This window comes from Leptodactylus fuscus, chromosome 6 (assembly GCF_031893055.1).
Source record: "Leptodactylus fuscus isolate aLepFus1 chromosome 6, aLepFus1.hap2, whole genome shotgun sequence".
NCBI classification, from domain to species: domain Eukaryota; kingdom Metazoa; phylum Chordata; class Amphibia; order Anura; family Leptodactylidae; genus Leptodactylus; species Leptodactylus fuscus.
This window is the reverse complement of record NC_134270.1, coordinates 33,826,489-33,853,890: the sequence shown is the minus strand read 5'-3', so window position 1 is coordinate 33,853,890 and position 27,402 is coordinate 33,826,489. Positions and strand designations below refer to the sequence as shown.

General features: G+C 41.0%; 1 protein-coding gene across 2 annotated transcripts in view; it reads left to right on the top strand.

Annotated features, from left to right (window-relative positions):
• Positions 1 to 19,787, top strand: part of DRD2 (dopamine receptor D2) — a 141,396-nt gene extending 121,609 nt beyond the window's left edge. For both annotated transcript variants that reach the window (XM_075279687.1, XM_075279686.1), the window contains exons 7-8: positions 16,073 to 16,409; positions 18,263 to 19,787. In XM_075279687.1, coding sequence (XP_075135788.1) covers positions 16,073 to 16,409; positions 18,263 to 18,456 — 531 coding nt within the window. In that variant the 3' untranslated portion in view covers positions 18,457 to 19,787. The remainder of the gene's footprint in view (positions 1 to 16,072; positions 16,410 to 18,262) is intronic.
• Positions 19,788 to 27,402: the final 7,615 nt, after the last annotated feature.

Below are 27,402 nucleotides of genomic sequence, written 5' to 3'. Positions count from 1 at the left end.
GAGCCCCACATATGCGTGAATAGCCTTTAAAAAGGCTATTCAGGCACCGCTAAAGTTATATTAAACTATCACCCAGTTTTAAAATAAAACCCTAAAACAGAATGTGATAAACTTACCCATCGTGCACGGGGGGCGGGCATTCAGGGTCCGCCATCTTCTTCATCCACGCCTCCTCTTCCTGCGATGTCCTAGGGTCCCGTCTTCCTCCGGCCTCGCGAACTGACATTGCTAAAGAAAAATGACCTGGGCGCATGCGCAGTAGCATTCTGCTTCTACTACGGCTACTGCGCATGCGCCCAGGCCATTTTCACCCCGTGTGAACTTACCCTTACCAATTATAACAGAAGCCAAAACAAGCATGAGAAATCCATTGTACAATGAAAACTAAGGGTTAGTTCATGCTGAGTTTTTTGGCAGTGGATTTTGATGCGGAATCCGCCTTAAAACCTGCTGCCAAAAAACGGCTCCCACTTGACTTCTTTTTCCCTGTAGCTAGTAGCAGGAAAAAGAAGCAAGATGACCCTTCTTGCTGCGGATTCCGTCGTGCGAGGTTCCCTCCTGATTAGGCCCATTCATTTGGGTCTAATCCGGAGCAGAATGCCGCGACCGGCATCCCGGAGCGGCTAGACGCACGTAGGGTTCACACGCGGAATGCAAATTCCACCATGTGAACATACCCTAACTGACCATGTTGGATCCTACTGATATAAAATGGGTTAATTGGGTTACCGATTTCATGATAGAAACTGGCTATTTTCTCTTAGCAATCAATAACTAAAGAATTCTCATGAAATAGAAATAAACGCCAATGTGAATCTTCCCTTGATATTTCACTTTTATTTTATTATAAAAATTCCTTAGTGAATAATAATGATTTTGAAGAAAGAAAGTGATATGAAGAGAATTTGCATTGGAAGTGTTGTCTAGAGATGAGTGAACACTAAAATGTCCGAGGTTCGAAATCCGATTCGAACAGCCGCACACTGTTTGACTGTTCGAACGGATTTCGAACCCCATTATAGTCTATGGGGGGGAAATGCTCATTTCAGGGGTACGCAAAATTTGATAACATTATACTTACCAAGTCCATGAGTGACGGTCGGGCTGGATTCTCCTTGAAGTCTTCTCCCGATGCAGTATCCCCGCGTCTTCTTCCGGCTGGAATTCACTCTGCCTAGGCCGGATGCCTAGGCAGAGTGAATTCCAGCCGGAAGACGCCGCGGGGACGCTGCACGGAGAAGACTTCAAGGAGAATCCAGCCCGACCGTCACTCGTGGTCATGGTAAAAAAAATTAGTCATCATATTCTGACACATTTATATTTCCATATAAGAGACTGAGCAAAGTGTACTTTTTTGTGGGGCCAGATTGAATTTTTTTTTTTGCTCACTTATCAGCCTATTATTACATTTTTTACAGCAGGCAAAACAGCAAAAAAAAAAAAAAAAAAAAAGAACTGTCAATACTTTTGATCTTTTTTTTTTTTTTTTTTTTTCAAATTGACTTCATTTGACAAATTTCATTTCATAGATTGAAAATGCTTATGTCAATAGAGTTATGTAAATAAACAAACATAACTTTATGTGAGTTTGGACCATTTTTACCATATTGTACTTCATATTTTTAGGCTCATGTAACACTTTCTGGTTTACGCATCCTGGTTAGGGTTGAGCCGATCTAGAGATTTCAGGTTCAATTTTAAAATCTGATTTCCGATCATTTTCCAGCCGATCCCGATCGTGACATTTACTCGATCGCCGATCAGGATCCGATCTTTTCTGATCCAGATTGCTCAACCCTAATCCTGGAATCCTGGTTGTGGGAGTATCAGTGCTTTTACAGATATCCTTTCCAAACATCTGCCCACTGCCCCTCCGCCATCTACGCCCAGTATCCCCTCCTCACACCCTCTATCCTCATCAAGTACACCCCCTGATGATGAGAAATACTCTTGCTGTGTTGCTTCTATATACAGTCCTATGAAAAAGTTTGGGCACCCCTATTAATCTTAATCATTTTTAGTTCTAAATATTTTGGTATTTGCAACAGCCATTTCAGTTTGATATATCTAATAACTGATGGACACAGTAATATTTCAGGATTGAAATGAGGTTTATTGTACTAACAGAAAATGCGCAATATGCATTAAACCAAAATTTGACCGGTGCAAAAGTATGGGCACCTCAACAGAAAAGTGACATTAATATTTAGTACATCCTCCTTTTGCAAAGATAACAGCCTCTAGTCACTTCCTGTAGCTTTTAATCAGTTCCTGGATCCTGGATAAAGGTATTTTGGACAAACAATTCAAGTTCAGTTAAGTTAGATGGTCGCCGAGCATGGACAGCCCGCTTCAAATCATCCCACAGATGTTCAATGATATTCAGGTCTGGGGACTGGGATGGCCATTCCAGAACATTGTAATTGTTCCTCTGCATGAATGCCTGAGGATTTGGAGCGGTGTTTTGGATCATTGTCTTGCTGAAATATCCATCCCCGGCGTAACTTCAACTTCGTCACTGATTCTTGAACATTATTCTCAAGAATCTGCTGATACTGAGTGGAATCCATGCGACCCTCAACTTTAACAAGATTCCCGATGCCGGCATTGGCCACACAGCCCCAAAGCATGATGGAACCTCCACCAAATTTTACAGTGGGTAGCATGTGTTTTTCTTGGAATGCTGTTTCTTTTTGGACGCCATGCATAACGCCTTTTTTTTTTATAACCAAACAACTCAATTTTTGTTTCCAAAATGAAGCTGCCTTGTCCAAATGTGCTTTTTCATACCTCAGGCAACTCTATTTGTGGCGTACGTGCAGAAACGGCTTCTTTCTCATCACTCTCCCATACAGCTTCTATTTGTGCAAAGTGCGCTGTATAGTTGACCGATGCACAGTGACACCATCTGCAGCAAGATGATGCTGCAGCTCCTTGGAGGTGGTCTGTGGATTGTCCTTGACTGTTCTCACCATTCTTCTTCTCTGCCTTTCTGATATTTTTCTTGGCCTGCCACTTCTGAGCTTAACAAGAACTGTCCCTGTGGTCTTCCATTTCCTTACTATGTTCCTCACAGTGGAAACTGACAGGTTAAATCTCTGAGACAGCTTTTTGTATCCTTCCGCTGAACAACTATGTTGAACAATCTTTGTTTTCAGATCATTTGAGAGTTGTTTTGAGTAGCCCATGATGCCACTCTTCAGAGGAGATTCAAATAGTAGAACAACTTGCAATTGGCCACCTTAAATACCTTTTCTCATGATTGGATACATCTGGCTATGAAGTTCAAAGCTCACTGAGGTTACAAAACCAATTTTGTGCTTCAGTAAGTCAGTAAAAAGTAGTTAGGGGAATTCAAATCAATAAAATGATAAGGGTGCCCATACTTTTGCACCGGTCAAATTTTGGTTTAATGCATATTGCGCATTTTCTGTTAGTACAATAAACCTCATTTCAATCCTGAAATATTACTGTGTCCATCAGTTATTAGATATATCAAACTGAAATGGCTGTTGCAAACACCAAAATATTTAGAACTAAAAATGATTAAGATTAATAGGGGTGCCCAAACTTTTTCATAGGACTGTATATATATATATATATATATATATATATATATATATATTTATATATGTATCTGTATACATATTTACCTACAGTATATGTGTGCGTGTGTATATTTACCTATACATATGCATATGTAGTATATAAGAATATACATTTGTATCTATCTAAATATATATATATTATATATATAGAAAATGGAAAAAATGGCAACACTCCAATATTTAGAAAAAGTGTGGATTTATTCCAAGCAGCGATGTTTCAGTTTTTATCTGAACCTTTCTCAAGCGAGAATATATATATGCTATACTATATATATATAATATATATATATTATATATATATTTGTGATTCGATGGCAGGTGGGTGAGATGAGAAAGTACAGAAGTAGTTTTTCTCAGCAGACAACCTTTGTCTGCTGAGTGTTGTTTCAAGTTCTGTGTATTGGACAGGATTGTTTTAGGAATGGCAGGTAGGTTGGTAGTGGGACCTGTCATTCTGCCTCCCTCCAGCCCACACCTTGTGGACACTCCTGCAGTGTTTCACCTGTTGAGGGTTGTCCTCCTTAGTGAGGCTTGAGTAGTCTGCTGGAAGAGCAGACTGGACCATCTAGCAACCCCCAGAACCTGACATATATATTTATATATAATATCTTTTTCACCAAAATATGTTGGCGCTATACAAGTTAGAAATTAATTATATGCATGTATATACATCCTCCAATACAACCCATCACAAACTGCTACAGACAATCATTTGATTTTTTTTGTTCAAAAAAGCCTGTGTTTTATTGGAAAACTGCATTTAAAAAAAACAACCTGTTTTTAAGACCCACAAATGCAATTTTTTTTTTTTTTTTTTTGCAAAATCACACCATATGAAAACAGCCTGAGTAGAACCCTGAGTGATGCTGATGATCAAGTATTCACAGCTATTATAGGGAAAATGAACTCATGTTGCTTGTCTTCTTCACTTTCCCTATGCATTTATCATGTTGCTATCCCCCAAAAAAGAGTTTGCCTGTTTGTCCCTGCTGTTGCCTCCTCTAATTGTTGCTCTGATCATCTAAAGGTGTGAAATAAGAGCTGGATCCACAGGTGATCAGAATCCAAATACAAGGAGAATTTCTCCAGGAAGAAAAAATGATTGTCATATATACATTGAGAAAAGGCCTGTGTTAGTCTGAAACACGTAGTGTGTATGCCAATAGTAGTCAATTATATGGACCGGTGCTATTGACTTTGTTTTTTTCTTCCTGGAGAAATTCTCCTTATATCTGGATTCTTACAATGTGTGATCCTTTCACCACGTACCGAAGAGGAATCCATCTGCTATCTGAAGTCCAGTCCAACATTGGATCATACTACATGCTGTCATAGTAGTCGTGAGTGATCTTCCCAACTACAAAAGACTTAGTTAACAGTATTACACTATTTGTCGCTTGGCGCAGTTTCTGTTTTTTCTTCAAGTCGCCTCAAGTGCTCAGGACAAGCAGTCAATAAAGTTTAGAGAAATGCTGCTTCCATCAGTAATAACATTACGTTCATGGTGGATGCGGCTAACAACTAAAGCCATGTGCACAATGAACAGCACATAGGAAGTAACAGTATCAGGGACTCTGTTGCTCACACAATTCTGCAAAAGGGAAGCTAATTTCTATGTGGTCTCAATTAGAATAATTCATTTTAGCACATTTTTTGTTTATCTTAAAAAAAATAAAATAATTAAAAAAAAAATCTATCCCTTTAACTAATGTCATGGTATATAGCAGGATAACCCTACACTTGTACTCATCACATTTGTCAAATTTAACCAAAAGCTAAAGTTTAAGACTTCGGGTCGTAAGAGCGTTTTGCAAAGGGCACAAAACAAGACTTCGTTACTGATAACAACCAATTAAGAGCCTGGATCAATGGACAGAGTCATTGTCTTGTAGATATTTAAGGAAACATTTAAGCCTAATGAAGCATCTTTAAATTTCATATTTAGACGAGAAATATTTTTTTTAACCAAAAACACATTCTTGATCTCACAGCTTATTAAAACATTCATATTATCATAATTACATTTTGTATCTTATTAAAAATAGATTTATGCCTACATTTACTGCATGGGACCTAAGGGTCCATTCACAGGGAGGAAAGTGGAGCTGATTCTGCTACGATAACTCACGGCAGAATCGGCACTGATAAAAAGACTCCCATTGAGTTCAATGGGTTCCATCTTCTGAGTGGAAGACAATGAAATCAATGGGAGACTTTTTAACCCATTGATTTCAATGTGTTCCTCGCAGAAAACTGAACCAGTGAACTCAATGATATGGTTGAGCCTATCTTGAGATTCCAGGATTGATTTTAAAATCTGATTTCCGATCATTTTCCAGCCGATCGCGATCGTGAGATTTGCTCGATCACCAATCGGGATTCGATCTTTCCAGATCGCTCAAACCTAATTGTATATTTTATATACAGTAGGGTTGAGCTGATCTTGAGATTTCAAAATCCGATTTTCGATCATTTTCCAGCCAATCCCAGTCTCAATCGCGATCGTGAAATTTGCTCGATCGCCGATCGGGATCCATTCTTTTCTGATCCAGATCACTCAACAATACTCAATGGGAATCTTTTTATCAGCAACTAATTCTGCCGTAAGTTATTGTGGCAGAATCAGCCCCACTTTTCTCTGTCTGAATGGACCCAGGTTGTTTTTAAAAATTATTATTTTTTTTTTAAATTTTTCCAACAAACATAGCAATAATCCTTCCATGCAATGCTTTTCCATTTGGTGCAACACATGAATTTCAACTCTGCATATTCAAAACTAACTTTTCCGTCTTGGAAATGCTTATAATGCTTGTAATTTCTTAAGTGAGACTGCTGCATCTCATCTATTACTTTTTCATCATATTTCTTAATCACTTTAACATATTTTAAGTCAACAGTGAATAATTCTGCCGCTGGGAAAATGTTTGGAGACTTAATCACAACTTTGACATTTTACTTCTATAATTTTGAATAAGTGATCCAAATTTTCTTCTCGGTGCACAATGTTGCATGCATGGAATGCTAAGCAAAGTTTAGAAGCGAATGAGTCTTGAAAATTATCTACCTTGCTTAGTCTCTAGGAGATGGAAATACTTCAATGTGCTGCATATTTTTAATGTGGAAAATAAGTTCGCCATAGATGAGCAAATACTATCTTATCCATTGGTTCTCTAAAATGTGAGATATGCTTAGAATCTGAAATCTGTACGATAGATTACATTACACTAGTTCATAGGTACAGTACAAACAAAGCAAGTTACTATTATCTCAGATGTCCAGGAAAGTCAAGGCATCTGCCATGTTTGGTTTGACAGGATAATGGATCCTTGTGGCTATAACTCTTTTTGTGGTGGCTAGAGTGGGTAGAGAATTCTAAGGGATAATTGATTTATTCCCTTGTTGTGAAGGTTCTATTCAATGGCAATGGTGCCCTCAGGACATCGATTCCAATAATAATTGCTATAAAATATGATGGTTGCAAATATTAAATGTTTAATTAATATAAATAATAATGTTCAGATATTTATGCCCTATCCTAATGATAGGCAATAAACTTCTAATATTTGGAAACCCCTTTAAAATTTGCACAGCAGTTTTAACTTTGCCGCAGAAGGATCTGTAGGCCACAGAATAGTCAGGAGTGCGGTCACAGAATTTAGTTAGTAATTAGGGTTGAGCGATCGGGTTCAGAAAAGATCGGATCCTGATCGGCGGTCGAGCAAATTTCACAATTGGGATCGGCTGGAAAATGATTGGAAATCGGATTTTGAAATCTCAAGATCGGCTCAACTCTAAAGTGACTTTTCCCATAGAGAAGCATTTACTAGGGTTGAGCGATCGGGAAAGATTGGATTGCGATCGGTGGTCGAGCAAATTTCACGACCATAAGGCCCTATTACCCCAAAGGGCCAAAAGCATAATAGACTATTATACACAATACAATGTTACCCAGTAAAAAGACATATAGCCTAGTGTATACATTAAAAGAAGGCCAAGGACTTAAAGTGGAAAAAAACACATCGAGCACCACTAAGTGTAATATTACACCTGGCCCCATGTGAGGAGTTGATAAAGGTCTTGGAATAGCCCAAAACGCGTTGCGCTGGCCTTTTTACCATTATTTCAATAAAAAGGGTTCTGAACAAGAATTTTTGGATTGAGTCGTGCCATATCCCATTGTGCGCGGATCTCCTGCCTGTTTTGAGACCATAGGTCTTCCTCTGCCCACAAGGACCTAAAGTAGAGAACCTTAACTGGGGTATTTTTTTTAGTTTTTCTACATAGTCTTAAAGTATGAATTGCTATATATAAAAAAAATACTGCAATCTAAGTAGTCTAAAAGCTTTATGGATAATATTTGAGCACTGAATACATATAAATGAGAATTTTTACATTGCAATTGTTCTATTGATATTACTATCCAAATTACTTTCAGGAGGAATACACATGAATAAAGCAGGTCATCATAGTCTATGAGCTGAAGTTTTCTTGCCGAGAGCAAAGCAGCGCGGCTAAATCTGTATTCATTCCAGTCAGTCAGCTATATCATTTATGAACCTAATTATCAGAGAATTTGTCACACCTCCAGAATACATTAATAATGTGGGTTTAGGTTAGCTGTCTCTTCATATGGAACTTGACAACATTAGATTATTGCTATGACATATTTATGGTGTGCGTTGGGTTTTCTTGCTTAAGATCTCCTTATCAGTTTATTAAACTTCAGTGGAAAATGTTATATAATTTAAGTTTATTTGATTTGTTATTTCTAGACATGGCGTTTATCTGGTTATTGTGACAGATGGAAATTTGAGATAAATATAACAAATTGACCATTTTTTTAAGGATTGAATAAGAAGAGGTATAGTCTTAATCTTAATCATTAAACTATTGAAAATAGACCTAAAAGAATCCCTATAGAATCTAAAGTTTTGACTGATCAATTATCTTCCATCGATTATCTAATCAGTATGAAGACAATCAAAAATGTGATGTTCTAATGTCAAAATATTATCTTATAAATTGAATTCCTTTTTTCAGGGACCTTTGACCATTACTCTACCATTTTTAAACATAATTCGTATTTTAAATTTGGAATTATGGTTCAACCTTTGGATTATTTTCCATGAGTGTCACTCATGTGTAACATCTCTGCCTGTTGGGGTCTCTGCGCCACCCTCTGCTTGCATGCTGCGGTGCAGGAGGTGTGTGCAGTTTGATAACTTGCTTAGAGTTTTTGGTTGCATTGTCTCAACATTGTCCTATTCCTTGACCTTGTTAATTGATGAACCACCACACCCGTCTCCTTCACGTTCATTTCCCTCTGCTCCCCTAAGAGTTAAGTTTTGTTTTGCCCTGTGATTGACAGCCTGCCTTCCTATCAGGTTCAGGACGGGTTCTTCCTCCCTATTTATTCTTGGTTCACATTCACATTGGTGCTTGCTATTGCCTTGTGCATGCTGGCTTTTTCTCTTGCTGTTTATTCGTGTATTATGATTCTTGACCTCTGGCTTTCCCTATTGACAACTCTTTTGGATATTGTTTTTGGCACTGCATTGCTCGACTGTTACCGAACCCTGGCTAGCTGACCTCCCTTTGTTGTTGTTTGTCTTGTCTGCGTTTTGTGTTTCCCGTATATAGGAAGGGATCGTCTCCAAGTTGCCGCCTATTACATAGGATAGGACTAGGCAAGCAGAAGGGACAGTGGGGGGCTTCAGCTTAGGACTCACTGTCTCTTGTGCCCCTTCCCAGGGTTTCCAGCAGCTACTGGGGAATTGCTGCTCCTATTGCAATTCCCTTACATCTGGTCTCTATGTATTCACACAACTGCTGGTATACAACACTTTGTTACAGTTGCAGTATGTTGTACGTTGCGGTTTAGAGTATATTTTTGTGTTGTAGTGTACATACAGATGTATCATTCTGTAACATGAATTTTAAAGTGTTTCTGGCACATTATTTTGCACCAGTAATGCATTAAAGACAAGTCAGGAACTGCCAGTCAATTCAAATGAATTTCAAAGGAAGGCGATGGTCCCGCTATGATTGATTGATATAATAATAACATTGGTGGAATTGGTTAAAAATAGAAATGTATGGAAATTTAGGCCTTGGATAACTGAAGGCCATTGTGTGTGTTGCAGTTTTTACATTTTTTATGCTTTTCTTGCAAGTAGGAACAGGTGACTTAGAACCAGCCAGGAAAGGATTATCCTTATTGTGGAGAGCAGGGCCATGTCTCCTTATTGTGGAGAGCAGGGCAATGCCCTGGCAGTTATAAAGCTGATTTGTTTTCCTTATTGCAGTTATAATGTTGACACTTCTGAGGTCTTATGGTTTGTTTATTTATTAGTACATCCGTGGTCGATGATCTCATGAAGGTTGAGTGTATGTACCTCACTGTGCAGAAAGACACTGATAAAAAGCTTTGGCCAGGTCAATGGATTCCATATAATACTTGCTCATGGTATTTATGGTACTTTTATTAAACAGATAGTCTAAAATCACACTGAGAATCATGGTGGACTTACTTGGCATGTAGGAACAGATGATTTAGAGGCAGCCAGGTAAGAACATCCCTGGGGGTGGAGAGCAGGACATTGCCCGGGTACCTTTCACTCTATGATTTGTTGTCCTTATTGAAGATAGTAACATTGTGGAAATTCCTGTGGTCTGGTAGGGTTTATTCATCAGTACAGATCTTGTTGATAATCTTATGAAGATTGAATGCACGTGTGTCACCACCAACCTTGAATATATGTGCCAACTAGGACACATTTATTCGTTGATGTTGAATTCTCATGTTGGTGGTTCACCCATTCATGTGTCTTATTTTTGGATAAACCGTCTGTACACCGTTATCACTATTGATAAGCAACAGTGAAAAATGTTCCTTCCAGCATTGCAAGATAGCAGCTTTATCTTTTAGAAGAGTACCATCTTAGGACCAGAGAAGAATAAGACCATTTGAGCTGGGTTTTTGCCTGCCCCGTTACGCATCAAATCTTTGTATATCCTTAATTTTCTCTTTCATCCATTTGTTCTTATTGTCATGGATCATCTTCTGAATCTCAGCTTTTAGGCTTTGGTGTTTCTCATGGTTGAATGGAAATGTTATGTCATGTTTAGAGATGAGAGAACACTAAAATGTTCGAGGTTCGAAATTCGATTCGAACAGCCGCTCACTGTTCGAGTGTTCGAATGGGTTTCGAACCCCATTATAGTCTATGGGGAACATAAACTCGTTAAGGGGGAAACCCAAATCCGTGTCTGGAGGGTCACCAAGTCCACTATGACACCCCAGGAAATGATACCAACACCCTGGAATGACACTGGGACAGCAGGGGAAGCATGTCTGGGGGCATAAAAGTCACTTTATTTCATGGAAATCCCTGTCAGTTTGCGATTTTCGCAAGCTAACTTTTCCCCATAGAAATGCATTGGCCAGTGCTGATTGGCCAGAGTACGGAACTCGACCAATCAGCGCTGGCTCTGCTGGAGGAGGCAGAGTCTAAGATCGCTCCACACCAGTCTCCATTCAGATCCGACCTTAGACTCCGCCTCCTCCAGCAGAGCCAGCGCTGATTGGCCGAATTCCGTACTCTGGCCAATCAGTGCTGGCCAATGCATTCTGTTGGCGTGATGAAGCAGTGCTGAATGTGTGTGTTTAGCTCAACTACACCGGTGGAGTAGTTGAGCTAAGCACACAGATTCAGCTCTGCTTCAATCAGCGCTGGCCAATGCATTCTATTAGCTTGATGAAGCAGAGTGTGCACAAGGGTTCAAGCGCACCCTCGGCTCTGATGTAGCAGAGCCGAGGGTGCACAAGGGTTCAAGCGCACCCTCGGCTCTGATGTAGCAGAGCCGAGGCTGCACAAGGGTTCAAGCGCACCCTCGGCTCTGATGTAGCAGAGCCGAGGGTGCACAAGGGTTCAAGCGCACCCTCGGCTCTGATGTAGCAGAGCCGAGGCTGCACAAGGGTTCAAGCGCACCCTCGGCTCTGATGTAGCAGAGCCGAGGGTGCACAAGGGTTCAAGTGCACCCTCGGCTCTGCTACATCAGAGCCGAGGGTGCGCTTGAACCCTTGTGCAGCCTCGGCTCTGCTACATCAGAGCCGAGGGTGCGCTTGAACCCTTGTGCACACTCTGCTTCATCAAGCTAATAGAATGCATTGGCCAGCGCTGATTGAAGCAGAGCTGAATCTGTGTGCTTAGCTCAACTACTCCACCGGTGTAGTTGAGCTAAACACACACATTCAGCACTGCTTCATCACACCAACAGAATGCATTGGCCAGCACTGATTGCCCAGAGTACGGAATTCGGCCAATCAGCGCTGGCTCTGCTGGAGGAGGCGGAGTCTAAGGTCGGACCTGAATGGAGACTGGTGTGGAGCGATCTTAGACTCCGCCTCCTCCAGCAGAGCCAGCGCTGATTGGTCGAGTTCCGTACTCTGGCCAATCAGCGCTGGCCAATGCATTCTATTAGCCCGATGAAGTAGAGCTGACTGTGTGTGCTTAGCACACACATTCAGCTCTACTTCATTGGGCTAATAGAATGCATTGGCCAATCAGCGCTGGCCAATGCATTCTATTAGCGTGAACTGAGTTTGCAAAGGGGTTCTAGTGCACCCTCGGCTCTGCTACATCAGATTGCTACATCTGATGTAGCAGTGCCGAGTGTGCATCAGATGTGTAGTTGAGCAGAACTGGCTCAGCACTGCTAAGTCTCTGCATTCGCATAGGAATGCATTGGCCAGCCTTCGGCCAATCAGCGCTGGCTCTGCCGGAGGAGGCGGAGTCTAAGGTCGGACCTGAATGGAGACTGGTGTGGAGCGATCTTAGACTCCGCCTCCTCCAGCAGAGCCAGCGCTGATTGGCCGAATTCTGTACTCTGGCCAATCAGCACTGGCTAATGCATTGTATTGGCGTGATGAAGCAGTGCTGAATGTGTGTGCTTAGCACACACATTCAGCTCTACTTCATCAGGCTAATAGAATGCATTGGCCAATCAGCGCTGGCCAATGCATTCTATTAGCTTGATGAAGCAGAGTGTGCACAAGGGTTCAAGCGCACCCTCGGCTCTGATGTAGCAGAGCCGAGGGTGCACAAGGGTTCAAGCGCACCCTCGGCTCTGATGTAGCAGAGCCGAGGGTGCACAAGGGTTCAAGCGCACCCTCGGCTCTGCTACATCAGAGCCGAGGGTGCGCTTGAACCCTTGTGCAGCCTCGGCTCTGCTACATCAGAGCCGAGGGTGCGCTTGAACCCTTGTGCACACTCTGCTTCATCAAGCTAATAGAATGCATTGGCCAGCGCTGATTGAAGCAGAGCTGAATCTGTGTGCTTAGCTCAACTACTCCACCGGTGTAGTTGAGCTAAACACACACATTCAGCACTGCTTCATCACGCCAATAGAATGCATTGGCCAGCACTGATTGGCCAGAGTACGGAATTCGGCCAATCAGCGCTGGCCATTGCATCCCTATGGGAAAAAGTTAATCTCACAAAAATCACAATTACACACCCGATAGAGCCCCAAAAAGTTATTTTTAATAACATTCCCCCCTAAATAAAGGTTATCCCTAGCTATCCCTGCCTGTACAGCTATCCCTGTCTCATAGTCACAAAGTTCACATTCTCATATGACCCGGATTTGAAATCCACTATTCGTCTAAAATGGAGGTCACCTGATTTCGGCAGCCAATGACTTTTTCCAATTTTTTTCAATGCCCCCGGTGTCGTAGTTCCTGTCCCACCTCCCCTGCGCTGTTATTGGTGCAAAAAAGGCGCCAGGGAAGGTGGGAGGGGAATCGAATTTTGGCGCACTTTACCACGCGGTGTTCGATTCGATTCGAACATGGCGAACACCCTGATATCCGATCGAACATGTGTTCGATAGAACACTGTTCGCTCATCTCTAGTCATGTTCCATTTGTAGAATGCTTTCCTCTTGTGGACAAGGAGGTCCTGAAGTTCTGTATTATTCTCATAAATCAATACTGGTCTCCAGTTAAACATGTCCATTGTGAAAACACTCCACAGCTGTTCAACACTTGCATCAGTGAAGATTAAGCCCTTAAATCAAACAAAGACAAGTTTCTGAGGTTTGATCTGTGTAAATGAATTACTATATAATTATCTGATTTATAAGAACCTCTTGTATTGGCCATGCAAAACAAATCATTCATGGCACACATTGAGTATAACCATTGTTGGTGGGTTCAAACCAAGTTCACTTTCTCCCTTACCACCCCCCTTCCCTGTTTCTCTAGCTAGCCCATGGACTACTAGCCCTACCTACCTAGCTAGATAATTTCCCCAACACCCTCCCAACTCCATGATATTTATTTGTCTTCTCATCCTGGAGAAGACATGTGCAATAGAACGCTGCTTCGTTTTGCCGACGTTCTATTGCGCAGGTGTTGGCTCCCTTGTGAAGGAAGCGCCACCCAGCAAAAGAAGAGGAAGTGAGAGTTGGTGGGTATGAGCGGACAAAAGAAGGGGGGAGGACGGAGGGGTATTTGTGGCCTCTCATCTCCAGAAATGCCAAAATGGAACATCACCAGGAAATCAGAAAATGTGCCTAGGGCGGTCACCTGAGCAACCATATGGGTAAATATACATTTTTTTTAAAGGGAGTAAATTAGAAGTTAGGGAGGGGGTTTAGCTTGGTGGTAACGTTTTAATTTATCCTAGGCAACCACTTTAAGAGCAAACAGCCCCTTTTGTGAGCTTGAAACATGCCAGTCTACATGTCACATCCCCTCATACTATTCTTGGCAGGTTGTAGAATGAGCTCAGTAATAATCAAAATTTGGGAAAATATTTTATAAAATATCTTAAAAGTTAAGAAATATGAAGGTCATATTCACAAGTTTCTTATAAACTTAGCAACTGACATGTACCTTGAACCTAACAGTGAAAACTCCTATTTTTAGGATTTCCATTCTTAATACTAAAAGGTTATGTTTGGCATGGGCTAAATCCAGTAATAGATACTTAGAAGAACATTTGGAAGAAGGACAGAATCAGTCTACATCACACGGTTGACAAAATTACCTTTCCTATTTTCACAACTCCCGTAAGATGGTTCTACTCACATAATAGTTTGCTATAACACAGTGTACATTATTTTCTATAAAATGTGTTTCGAATGTAGCAGACGCTAGAGACACATTCTGAATTACGTGGCAGGGAAAATATATTTTCTGAAACATATCTTTAAGTAAATAGCACTTTGTGAGACTCTCAAGACACCACAATTCTATAAACTCTGGAAAATATTGTGTTTCCAAAGAAATATTTTTTTTTCCCCACAGAAAATAATCTACTAGATATTTCATATGTTGTATATTTTTGAGCATGCTGGACCACCATCATACATTTTTTTTTATTAATAGAAATCTTTTTTTGCTATATATTACTAGTGGTGGGAAAACCTTGCAAAATATTTGCAAGGTTCCTCACCTCTCCAGGGATCTGCTGTGGCTTCATAGGCCTCTGGGGTGATCCAGGGGTGTTGATGTTACAAAAGAGGATGAAAGAAGCAGGGACAGCAGGATATAAACCCAGGCAGAGACCTAAAGAGGTGAAGTATGAGTTGATTTTTTATTTTTCTGCACCTCTGCTGGCCCTGTGATCAGTGTACATTGGGCTTTGAAGAGACCCCAGAGGATAATACTGATTTGTAAGTGCCAAACACCCCAAAATAGTGGTTTTGGTCAAATGTAGGCTGTCTGACCAATATAGAAGAGCCTCACAAGATTTGTTTGCAAATATTCATGACATTCGCCCCTCTGTCTTGTTCTGGGTTCAAGTTGTTATTAATATACTCTGGGCTACTGTGGGACAAGGTGTCATGGGCTTCAGCAGTGATCCCATGGTGTATGACATCAGCCCGAGACCAAAACAGGACTCCGGAGGACCATAGGATGTTGTCAGACATCAAGAGTAGGGTTGAGACGATCTTGAGATTTCAGAATCAATTTTAAAATTCGATTTCCAATTATTTTCCATCCGATCCTGATCGTGAAATTTACTCGAACGCTGATCGGAATCCGATTTTTTCTGATCCCGATCGCACAACCCTAGTTACTTTATGTTTATGGAGTGGGGTTGAGCCGATCTTGAGATTTCAGGATCAATTTCAAAATCCCATTTCCAATCATTTTCCATCTGATTCCGATTGCAATCGTGAAATTTACTCGATCGCTAATCAGAATCCAATCATTTCCGATCTCGATTGCTCAACCCTAATTGAGAGGATACCCAGGAGAGGTGAGGCAAGGTGAGTATAACTGTTTTTTATGATAACTTTAAAAACTAAGTATGGGTTAGCCATAAACCACTCTTTATTGGACTGTATGTTTTTACAACTTAATATTCTCAATATAAATTTGGACATTTTTCATTTGATCTGGATTCATGTATTTACTTTTCTTTGTTGTTATATATTTTATTTTTATGAAGGAAGCCGGAACCCATGCAGAAGAAATGGAGATGGAGATGATGTCAAGCACATCCCCCCCAGAAAAGACGAAGCACAAGTCAGCCTCCCCAAACCACCAACAGCTGGCAGTGCCAGCAACATCAAACCAGTTCAACACTTCTGTCCCTTCTCCAGCAGATAGCCCATGTAAGGCTGAAAAGAATGGGCATCCAAAAGACAGTGCAAAGCCTGCAAAGGCTTTTGAAATTCAGTCAATGCCCAATGGCAAAACAAGGACCTCTCTTAAAACGATGAGCAAAAGAAAACTTTCACAACAGAAGGAGAAGAAAGCAACACAAATGTTAGCCATTGTGCTTGGTAAGTATTGCACATTAGTTTTTAGTACATAATACACATTATATAGAGATTTTTATACTATTTCAAAACTTTTTTTGTTGCTCTACAATGTTTTTTTTGTTAACTATATAAAACTGCTCATATTCACGGTCTTTGCTCCGCACAAAACATCATATCCTTGAAATCCTTGAATTGTGTTTGATCCTGCTTTTGTCTCTAAACATCCATTTCAGCTTTATTATTCATGATGTGCAGTCATGAGAAAAACTATGTGCACCCTTTTATGAATTCTATGGTTTCACAAATAAACCCAGAATAAAAAAAAAAAAATCACATCCTTGGAAGGCATTAAATATAGGTAAATACAACCTCAGAGGAACAAAAACTTACAGCGGATATCATAGTTTCATTGTGTTTTGAACAAAAATCATGCCAAGGTAGAAAGGTTTAGCAGCAATAACTTGAGGTAATGGTGTCTTGGATAACTTTATCTGTTTCTCTCATCATTCTGGAAGAATTTTTGATCCTTACTTCTTTACCATGTTGATTTAGTTGATTGAGATTAGTAGGTATTCATTTATGTACAGATTGTGAGGAGGTGAAAGACAAAGTGCTGGAGTCCCGTTATATCATCCACAGATTCCTGACTTATGTGTGGTCCAGTGCGGGTCTGGAATAGGTATCAGCCCCAGGTGTGGGTCATAAGCTTATTACTGGAGTGAGGAGGTGGCTGGGTCTGTCCTATAATCCTGAGTCTGGTGAGACTAATTTGTGCTTGTGTTTTTTGTGTGGCTGGAGGTAAGCCACATGTATAGTTAGGTTATCAGCTCTATTTAGTTATTTGCTCGGACGAGCAGGAATTTGCTTTAATTTTGCCTGAAGTTAAGGCTGTATTTTGTTTTGCTCATTTTGTGCCTGAAGTCAAGGTTTATTTATTTTCCTATTTTTTTTTCTAAATAAACCTGTTTGCTGCATAGTTTGTGACTTAACTGTTTGGGTCCATACCACTGCTTCTACTGAGCTAGCTTCCCTACAAGATACAGAGGTTTTCCCTCAACAGCATTTCAGTTGGCTTGAGGTCCAGACTTTGACTGGGACATTGCAAAATCTTGAGTCTTTTCTTTTTTTCAGCCATTCTCTTGCTGATATGCTTGGAATTGATGTCCTGTTACATGACCCAGCTTTATTCGAGCTTTAACTATTGTGGAGATGGCCTCACATGTGACTCTAGAAGACATTGATATACAGAGGAGTTAATTGTCAACTCAATGACTGTAGAGTACCCAGGTCCTCTAGTTGCAAATAAAGCCCAAAAAAGTCCCTCTTTATCACTGTGCTTCATAGTTAGTATGCTAGTTTGAAGATTGCCAAACATAACGTTGTGTATTATGGTCAGACATCTTCACTATGATTGTTGGGCAGCATGATGTCTTTCCTTTTTTTTTTCCCCTATCAGTATGTCTTTTGGAATATGGGATGGAAATCCATGCAAACGCAGGGAGAACATACAAACTCCTGGCAGGTGTTTTTTTGCCCTTGGTGGGATTTGAACACCAGGACTCCAGCGCTGCAAGGCTGCAGTGCTAACCACTGAGCCACCGTGTGGCCCCGCATGATGTATTTCCTCATTGGAATTGACTTAACATACAACTGAATATTCCCGCAAACTGACAACAGCAAACTTCTACTTTTACATGTAAAACCATAGAACCTAAGGAGCATTTACTTTGCTTTCCTTGAGACTGTAGACCAAATTATTACAATATATCTTTGATGATAGTACATGTGTTAATAATAATAATAATAATAATTGTTGTTATTATTATTATTAACTACTAATAATAATATTAATTAATGCAATGTTTTATTTTCAGGAGTCTTCATTGTCTGTTGGTTTCCTTTTTTCATAACCCACATCCTAAATATGCATTGTAACTGCAAAATCCCACCGGCCTTGTACAGCGCATTCACTTGGCTTGGATACGTCAATAGTGCCGTCAACCCTATTATTTACACCACATTTAATGTGGAATTCAGAAAGGCCTTTATAAAAATACTTCACTGCTAGAAGACATGGTGGACAATTTACCATAGGAAACCAATACGGAAGTGGGAACTCTAAGGAAACCTGACTTCCTCCAGTAGCGGGAACCACTTGCCCACTCATATGCTCTTGTGCTATAAACTACGCTTGGTTAATGAGAACCTGGAAATAGATCTACGGTACTTCTGCAGACCAGCACTGAGTTTTTGACAATGGTAATGAATAACGGATTACTGTATGGACATTCGCAAACCGTATATGGCCAAGGCAGCTCTGGAAAGTGGAAGAGCCTTAAGAGTATTAGACATTGCCTTTTTAACTGCAGTCAACGTATAGAAGGAGCGATGGATTGAGCCATTAATGATAACGGATTAAAAGTATCCAGACATATACTTATGTCATCGCAGTCTCACCAAAGACACTGTCATTTTGTTAAATCCGAACTTTGCAATAGAAGAAAGCTATCATTTTTAAGACAATACTCGGAATCAGGGAACTGGGGCTTTTTCCTTAACACATTAAGGACTACGCAAGGAGTGGTAAGGTTATGGACTATATCTTGCGGTGGCCAGCTCTCGTTTTCTGGGTAACATGGTGATCAATGTAACATGGAGAGCAATGCAAGTATAGCATTGTGGAAACAAAATTGTAAATAAAGAATGATCTGATAGAAGCCCAAGCCAAAAAATAAGAATATAAATATACAATATGTCTTGCATGGTGTGTGTTACATATAGAGTATACATCATTATATCACACCATGACCCAATGAAAGATAACAATGAACTATACATGTAACAATTGTATGTGGTCTGTCTGATGGTCAAATCCACAGCTGGAGGTGCGACAAAAGTCATACAAATCCACATAGTAATAAAAAAATACAACAACATGTACAACAATGTGAGTATATAAGATATCAGTGCAAATAATATGCCGTTGGCTTGTGCTTGCTGCCAGTAGAACTGGTTAAAATGTCTTTCTGTGCGCCGGCTGACAACTAATTTAATGCATTGTGAAACCACATCACTTCATCCCGATAACCTGACAATTACTTTTCTATTGCCTTGTAAATGTAATGAGTTTGATAGAAGAATCACCTCGAGCATGGTGCATTCACTTACAGCAAAGTGATAAAGCCAAACTTAGCAATGTGCATATACAGCTCTTGCCTAAAATACTATATTGGAATCGCTCCCCTTGCAAGCTGTAGCAATACAGATAATAAGACAGACCAAAAAAATTGAGGTCCCTGAATCTGCAACAGCATCTACAAAAAATTGGAGTCTTATATGGTTCCGGTGCTTGGCCAATATATAGAGATGTCAATGGATAAGACTTCTCATGGTATGGAGAATTGTGCAAAAAAATTGGCAGGTGCGGGAAAAGTAAGAGGGTAAGTTCACTCAGGGTTTTTTGGATCGGAACCTGAGTTGGGTAGCCGCGACAGAAAGCTTGTGCACTGCATCGGCATCCAGCCACGCACTCCGCTCCAGATTAAGCCCAATGAATGGGCCTAGTCCAGAGGAGGGAGTGTCTTCAGGCCGAATCGGGAGGCGAAAATGCATGAAGAATGAACACCTCGCTTCTTTTTCCGGGAACTGGCACAAGCCGGCTCTCAGAAAAAGCTCCTGAGTGGCTCCCAATACGGTCTCAAAATCCTGACCAAAAAACTCAGTGTGAACTTATCCTAAATGCTTTAAAAAATACAACTGTTAATTTATTTTTGTCAATTAAGAAAATTAAGTAAATGAAGAAAAAGAGAATTCTCATTAATATTTGGTGTGACCACTCTTTGGAGGAGGAAATCTTGAAATTACAATATGGACCCCTCAGAGACCTGATCTCAACATAATCAAGTCTGTCTTGGATTACACGAAGAGACAGAAGGATTGGAGCAAGCCGACATCCACAGAAGATCTGTGCTCAGTCCAAGGTCTTTGGAACAACGTTCCTGACGAGTTCCTTCAAGAACGGTCTGAAGGCAAAAGGACTAGAGATGAGCAAACACTAAAATAGTCTATGGGGGAAATGCTCGTTTCAGGGGTACACAAAATTCGATAAAATCATACTTACCAAGTCCACGAGTGACAGTCGGGCTGGATTCTGCTTGAAGTCTTCTCCCGGCGCAGGGTCCCCACGTCTTCTTCCAGGTGGAATTCACTCTACCTAGGCATCCGGCCTAGGCAGAGCCAACTGCGCATGCGCAGGGATGCACACGCATGCACACGCATGCGCAGTTGGCTCTGCCCAGGCCTGACGCCTGAGCAGAGCCGACTGTGTATGCGCATGCATGCCCGCGCATGCGCAGTCGGCTCTGCCTAGGCCGGATGCCTAGGCAGAGTGAATTCCACCCGGAAGAAGACGCGGGGACGCAGCGCGGAGAAGACTTCGGAAAGGTAAGAGAAGAACTAGCGTTGATTGGCAGAATGTATAGCATTCTGCCGATCCATGCTGGTTCTGCATCGAACCTTAAACTTCGAACAGCTAGTAGTGTTCGATCGAGTAAGAGTATTTCGAATACCGTAGTATTTGATCGAACACCTACTCGATCGAACACTACTCGCTCATCTCCAAAAAGGACGTTCACTCCGAATATTGATATGACTTATTTTTTCTTCATTGGATAATTGTCAGAAATAAACTATTAAGACTTTTATCACCGAAAACATTCTCATTTTGTAGTATTTTTTCCACACCTACCTAAAATTTGCATAGTGCTGTAGGATATGTCACAATGCCATATGTAGTACCTGTATTCTAAATACTGGACCAAGGATACTAGCCATGAGAACTTCCACTCCCCGTATGAATGTGATCTCATCTTTACAAGTGATAGCAGTATATAGAGTTGCGCGATCGAATTCCGATCGACGATCGATCAAATTTCATGATCATTATCAGCTGGAAAATGATTGGAAATTGGATTTTAAAATCAATCCTTAAATTGCAAGATCTGCTCAACCCTAGCAGTATATCGAAATGGTGGTGTAAGATAGAATTAACAGAAGCAACTTAAGCCATTAACTGCCAATTTTTTTCCAATAATTTTTGCTTTACATATGTCTGTCCCAATAGTGAGAAAAACATATATTTTTGATTTCGGTAAATCACCCATCTCAAAATTTGCAATTTTAGTATGTTCTCCAAATAGGGATCATGGCACATACTGTCTAGTTTTGATGCCATATTTGAAAGCATTGCATGTGCGGCCTGACATTGCATGTAGGACATTGTTTCCTTGCATTTTGCTAGCACACTGCACATTTCCTCTGCGACCCCATTTCGGTGCGTTCGATGCAGTGTGACCCTGATGTATGGAACTGCACCATGAAAATGACCTTGTGTGCGCAAGGCAACGCATGCGCGTGATCAGTTTATTTTTCCTATCCTGTTGGAGCACGTGAATGTCCTGTTTCTAGTCCTCAATGACAGATGAGTTCGTAGGAGGGTTAAAGTACCCCATCCCCAATTGGGGATCATGGCAGTTAATGGGTTAAGTGAATGTTGCAAAATCACAAGACAAAGCAATGTGACAAAAGTGCTGCTGTTTTTGGAAAAAAAAAAGTCTAGCCAATTTTCTAATCTTATACAACTCCCTTTAGGAAATGCTGCATGTGAAGTTCCATAATACAGATGTTTGGTGGAACGTCACTTAAAGAGACTCTGACAGAAGTTTTTTCTTCCTAATTATTGCTGTCAGACCTATATAGTGTGTGGGAACAACAAATATATCTGGAGTGATGATCATATCTTACGTGACCAAGAAATAATAATTGCAATTACTCTATTACCGCGATCAGAAGTGCCCAGGAGACAGCCCCTTCATGTGCAGTGATTATGGTTGAGCGATCGGGATGGGAAAAGATCAGATTTCGATCGGCGATCGAGTAAATTTCACGATCGCGATCAGAATTCCGACCCGATCTTTTCCAGCAGAATCGAGATCGGAGGTTATCTCAAGATCGGCTCAACCCTAAAAGTGACTTTTCCCATAGAGAAGCATTGACTAGGGTTGAGGATCGGGTTCGGAAAAGATCGGATTCCGATCGGCAATCGAGCAAATTTCACGATCGCGATCAGGATCGAGATCGGCTGGAAAATGATCGGAAATCGGATTTTAAAATCGATCTTGAAATCTCAAGATCGGCTCAACCATAGCAGTGATAGATCAGGAGACTACCATGGTTATCTTCCAGGGAGCAGTGCAGGGACTAGGGTTGAGCGATCAGGATTGGGAAAGATTGGATCCTGATCAGCGATCGCGATCGGGATCAGCAGGAAAATGATCAGAAATCGGATTTTAAAATCGATCCTGAAATCTCAAGATCGGCTCAACCCTAGCGAGGACTTAATGTGTTAAGTGCAGAGAGTCCAGGGCAATGTATATGAAGGGGTCATTTCTTGGGTATGTCATGTAACAGTCAGAATATCAGCAAAGGTACATTTACACTGCTAGCAGACTCCCTTTCAAAAAAGTTGCCTGAAGCATGAAAAAAGAAGCAGCTAATGTTCCATAATAAAAATCAATCTTCACCTTTTCACTCCAGTCATGGCCGCTGAGTTCAGTTATTAGACTACAGCGGTCACGCTCCATTACAAAGACATCATTACCGACAGCCTGTAAACAAAGACTGAGAAGGATCCGCGCTGAAAGGGGTTGGTACTTTTTTGTACTGTGCATAGTATTTCTATCTTGGACCTATGGTAGATGCTTAGATACAATCCTGTACACATTGATAGTAGAGATGAATTCAGTATGAATTAAGACTGGCCCAAACATTCCAAAAATTTGGGGTACAAAAAAACCTGAATGTTTTGAGGTTCAGTTCGCACAAATGAGTTAAAATGGTGGCCACCATGTTTTTAAAGAAGGTGTTTGTTACTTCCTGGCTACTACCTATCTGCTCCTAGTTGTTGCTTCACTTTTTCATATTACTAAGGCTATGTTTAAGTTGAAAGCTAGAAAAAAGAGTCAACAGAATCCAAGGAGCTCCAGACAAACATGGACTGGCTTCGAGCTAAAACTATTCAGTCATCTCTAGTTTTTGGGATACTGCAAAAAATGCTCCATTTGTTGGTTAAACTCCTATCCCCCAATCCTCCACTGGATTCATAACATGTGCTCTATGGGCTCTATGGAGGAGTATTGTAATAAAAGATCCATTAAAGCTATGGGTGATAAATGGGATCCCCCCCCCCATAGTGTAAGCTCTTAAATGCTAAGGTCCCACATGACGTCCCACAACGCATCACGGTTCTTGCCACAGCGCTTTAGACAGAAAGTTTGCAGAGGTTTACTTTGCAGATGATATATTTCAATTATACCTATAAGGAAACCTCCGGTGTTTCCGTAGGTATAATTGACATGCTGGGATTTCCAAAACCGCGCCAGTGTTCGCAAAGTGGGCATAAGATTGCCCGTCACGTTTCTGCTGCGGGCAAATCACGCTGTTATACCGTAAAGGTTTAAAGAAAGAATTTGTAATACGCTCGAAGCTCAAGATAAAACTACATTTCACAGAAGACCTTGTAGTGCATCTGACCCTGAGTCTCATCTTCTCAGCTACTTCCAGGGAAGGAAAGATGGAGGAGAGGAATTCTTTGCACAGTAAATTGATTTTCACACAAGGCAATGCCAATAGACTTGGTTGGTTTACAGCCATACTTTAGTGGCTGATCAACTTTATTTACATTATTAGAAATCTTATCAAGTTTCTTGGAAACTTTAGAATCCCAAGAGCCATGTAAATGCAGTATAGTCTGCAGGCAGTATGTTATAGAGCAGGAGGAGCTGAGCAGACTGATATATAGCTTTATGGGATTAGATGCTTGGGAAGAGTCATTGCTCCGCTTCTCTTGCTCTATAACATGCTGGCTGCAGATCGGGTTGCATTTTCATGGTGACAGGTAAAAGGGATCCTGTTACATGATAAATTCAGTGCAGTCTGCAGGCACAATGTTATAGTGCTTTAAGAACTGAGCTGAAATATACAGGAGTTATACAGTAGGTTTGAAAGAAAAAAAAAATCTGTCTAACTTCTTGTTTGTCCATTGAAATCTCTTCTCTTTCTGTGTAGAGAAATCAAGGAGATAGGGAGACGGGGCTATCAGTGATTGGCAGCTATCTTTGTATGCACAGTCGTAGAGAGGAGGCTGTCAATCTCTGACTGCACAGAAAAAAAGGAGCAGATATTTCAATAGGTAAAGTTATATAGAATCTTTTCCTACAGAATTCTATATTAATATGCTCAGTTTCTCCTGCTGATACAAACTAAATTGTATTTTCTTATTGGCAAGTTCCCTATAACTGCTGGTACTTGGATGCTTTCACAAACTGTAGATATTTTAGTACAGTACTGACAACTGGAACGGAAATTTGTTCTGGATCTTAGTCCCCCACTGTTTAGCATATTCTGCCATACTAAATGATTTAATCTCTGTACCAAGTACATCTAGTAAGATTCAGTCACCTGCATGATATATTATTAGAGATGAGCGAACAGTGTTCTATCGAACTCATGTTCGATCGGATATTAGGCTGTTCGGCATGTTCGAATCGAATCGAACACCGCGTGGTAAAGTGCGCCATTACTCGATTCCCCTCCCACCTTCCCTGGCGCCTTTTTTGCTCCAATAACAGCGCTGGGTAGGTGGGACAGGAACTACGACACCGGTGACGTTGAAAAAAGTAGGCAAAACCCATTGGCTGCCGAAAACATGTGACCTCTAATTTAAAAGAACAGCGACGCCCAGCTTCGCGTCATTCTGAGCTTGCAATTCACCGAGGACGGAGGTTTCCGTCCAGCTAGCTAGGGCTTAGATTCTGGGTAGGCAGGGACAGGCTAGGATAGGAAGGAGAAGACAACCAACAGCTCTTGTAAGAGCTAAATTCCAGGGAGAAGCTTGTCAGTGTAACGTGGCACTGACGGGCTCAATCGCCGCAACCCAGCTTTCCCAGGATCCTGAATGGAATACACTGTCAGTGTATTCCCGTATACCCGATATATACCCCGATACCCGTTCCAACGGTGTGCCCCCCCACCTTCACCCCAGAAATACCCTGCAAGTCCCCTAGCAATAGAATTGGGGCTATATACACCCACAATTTTTACTACTGGTATACAGTGCCATTGTCTGACTGGGAATTCAAAGAATATATTGGGAATACAAATACCCTCATTTCTTGCTACTGCCATATAGTGCCAGTTTCTGACTGGTAATTCAAAGAATATATTGGGGTTACGTGCACCCACAATTTTTACTACTGGTATACAGTGCCATTGTCTGACTGGGAATTCAAAGAATATATTGGGAATACAAATACCCTCATTTCTTGCTACTGCCATATAGTGCCAGTGTCTGACTGGGAATTCAAAGAATATATTGGGGTTACGTGCACCCACAATTTTTACTACTGGTATACAGTGCCATTGTCTGACTGGGAATTCAAAGAGTATATTGGGAATACAAATACCCTCATTTCTTGCTACTGCCATATAGTGCCAGTTTCTGACTGGGAATTCAAAGAATATATTGGGGTTACGTGCACCCACAATTTTTACTACTGGTATACAGTGCCATTGTCTGACTGGGAATTCAAAGAATATATTGGGGTTATAAATACCCTCATTTCTTGCTACTGCCATATAGTGCCAGTTTCTGACTGGTAATTCAAAGAATATATTGGGGTTACGTGCACCCACAATTTTTACTACTGGTATACAGTGCCATTGTCTGACTGGGAATTCAAAGAGTATATTGGGAATACAAATACCCTCATTTCTTGCTACTGCCATATAGTGCCAGTGTCTGACTGGGAATTCAAAGAATATATTGGGGTTACGTGCACCCACAATTTTTACTACTGGTATACAGTGCCATTGTCTGACTGGGAATTCAAAGAGTATATTGGGAATACAAATACCCTCATTTCTTGCTACTGCCATATAGTGCCAGTTTCTGACTGGGAATTCAAAGAATATATTGGGGTTACGTGCACCCACAATTTTTACTACTGGTATACAGTGCCATTGTCTGACTGGGAATTCAAAGAATATATTGGGGTTATAAATACCCTCATTTCTTGCTACTGCCATATAGTGCCAGTTTCTGACTGGTAATTCAAAGAATATATTGGGGTTACGTGCACCCACAATTTTTACTACTGGTATACAGTGCCATTGTCTGACTGGGAATTCAAAGAGTATATTGGGAATACAAATACCCTCATTTCTTGCTACTGCCATATAGTGCCAGTGTCTGACTGGGAATTCAAAGAATATATTGGGGTTACGTGCACCCACAATTTTTACTACTGGTATACAGTGCCATTGTCTGACTGGGAATTCAAAGAGTATATTGGGAATACAAATACCCTCATTTCTTGCTACTGCCATATAGTGCCAGTTTCTGACTGGGAATTCAAAGAATATATTGGGGTTACGTGCACCCACAATTTTTACTACTGGTATACAGTGCCATTGTCTGACTGGGAATTCAAAGAGTATATTGGGAATACAAATACCCTCATTTCTTGCTACTGCCATATAGTGCCAGTTTCTGACTGGGAATTCAAAGAATATATTGGGGTTACGTGCACCCACAATTTTTACTACTGGTATACAGTGCCAATTTCTAACTAGGAATTCAAAATGCGCAAGGCTCCCGGAAAGGGACGTGGACGAGGCCGTGGGCGAGGTCGGGGGAATGGTTCTGGGGAGCAAGGTAGCAGTGAAGCCACAGGGCGTCCCGTGCCTACTCCTGTGGGGCAGCAAGCATTGCGCCACTCCACAGTGCCAGGGTTGCTTGCCACATTAACTAAACTGCAGGGTACAAACCTTAGTAGGCCCGAGAACCAGGAACAGGTCTTGCAATGGCTGTCAGAGAACGCTTACAGCACATTGTCCAGCAGCCAGTCAGACTCTGCCTCCTCTCCTCCTATTACCCAACAGTCTTGTCTTCCTTCCT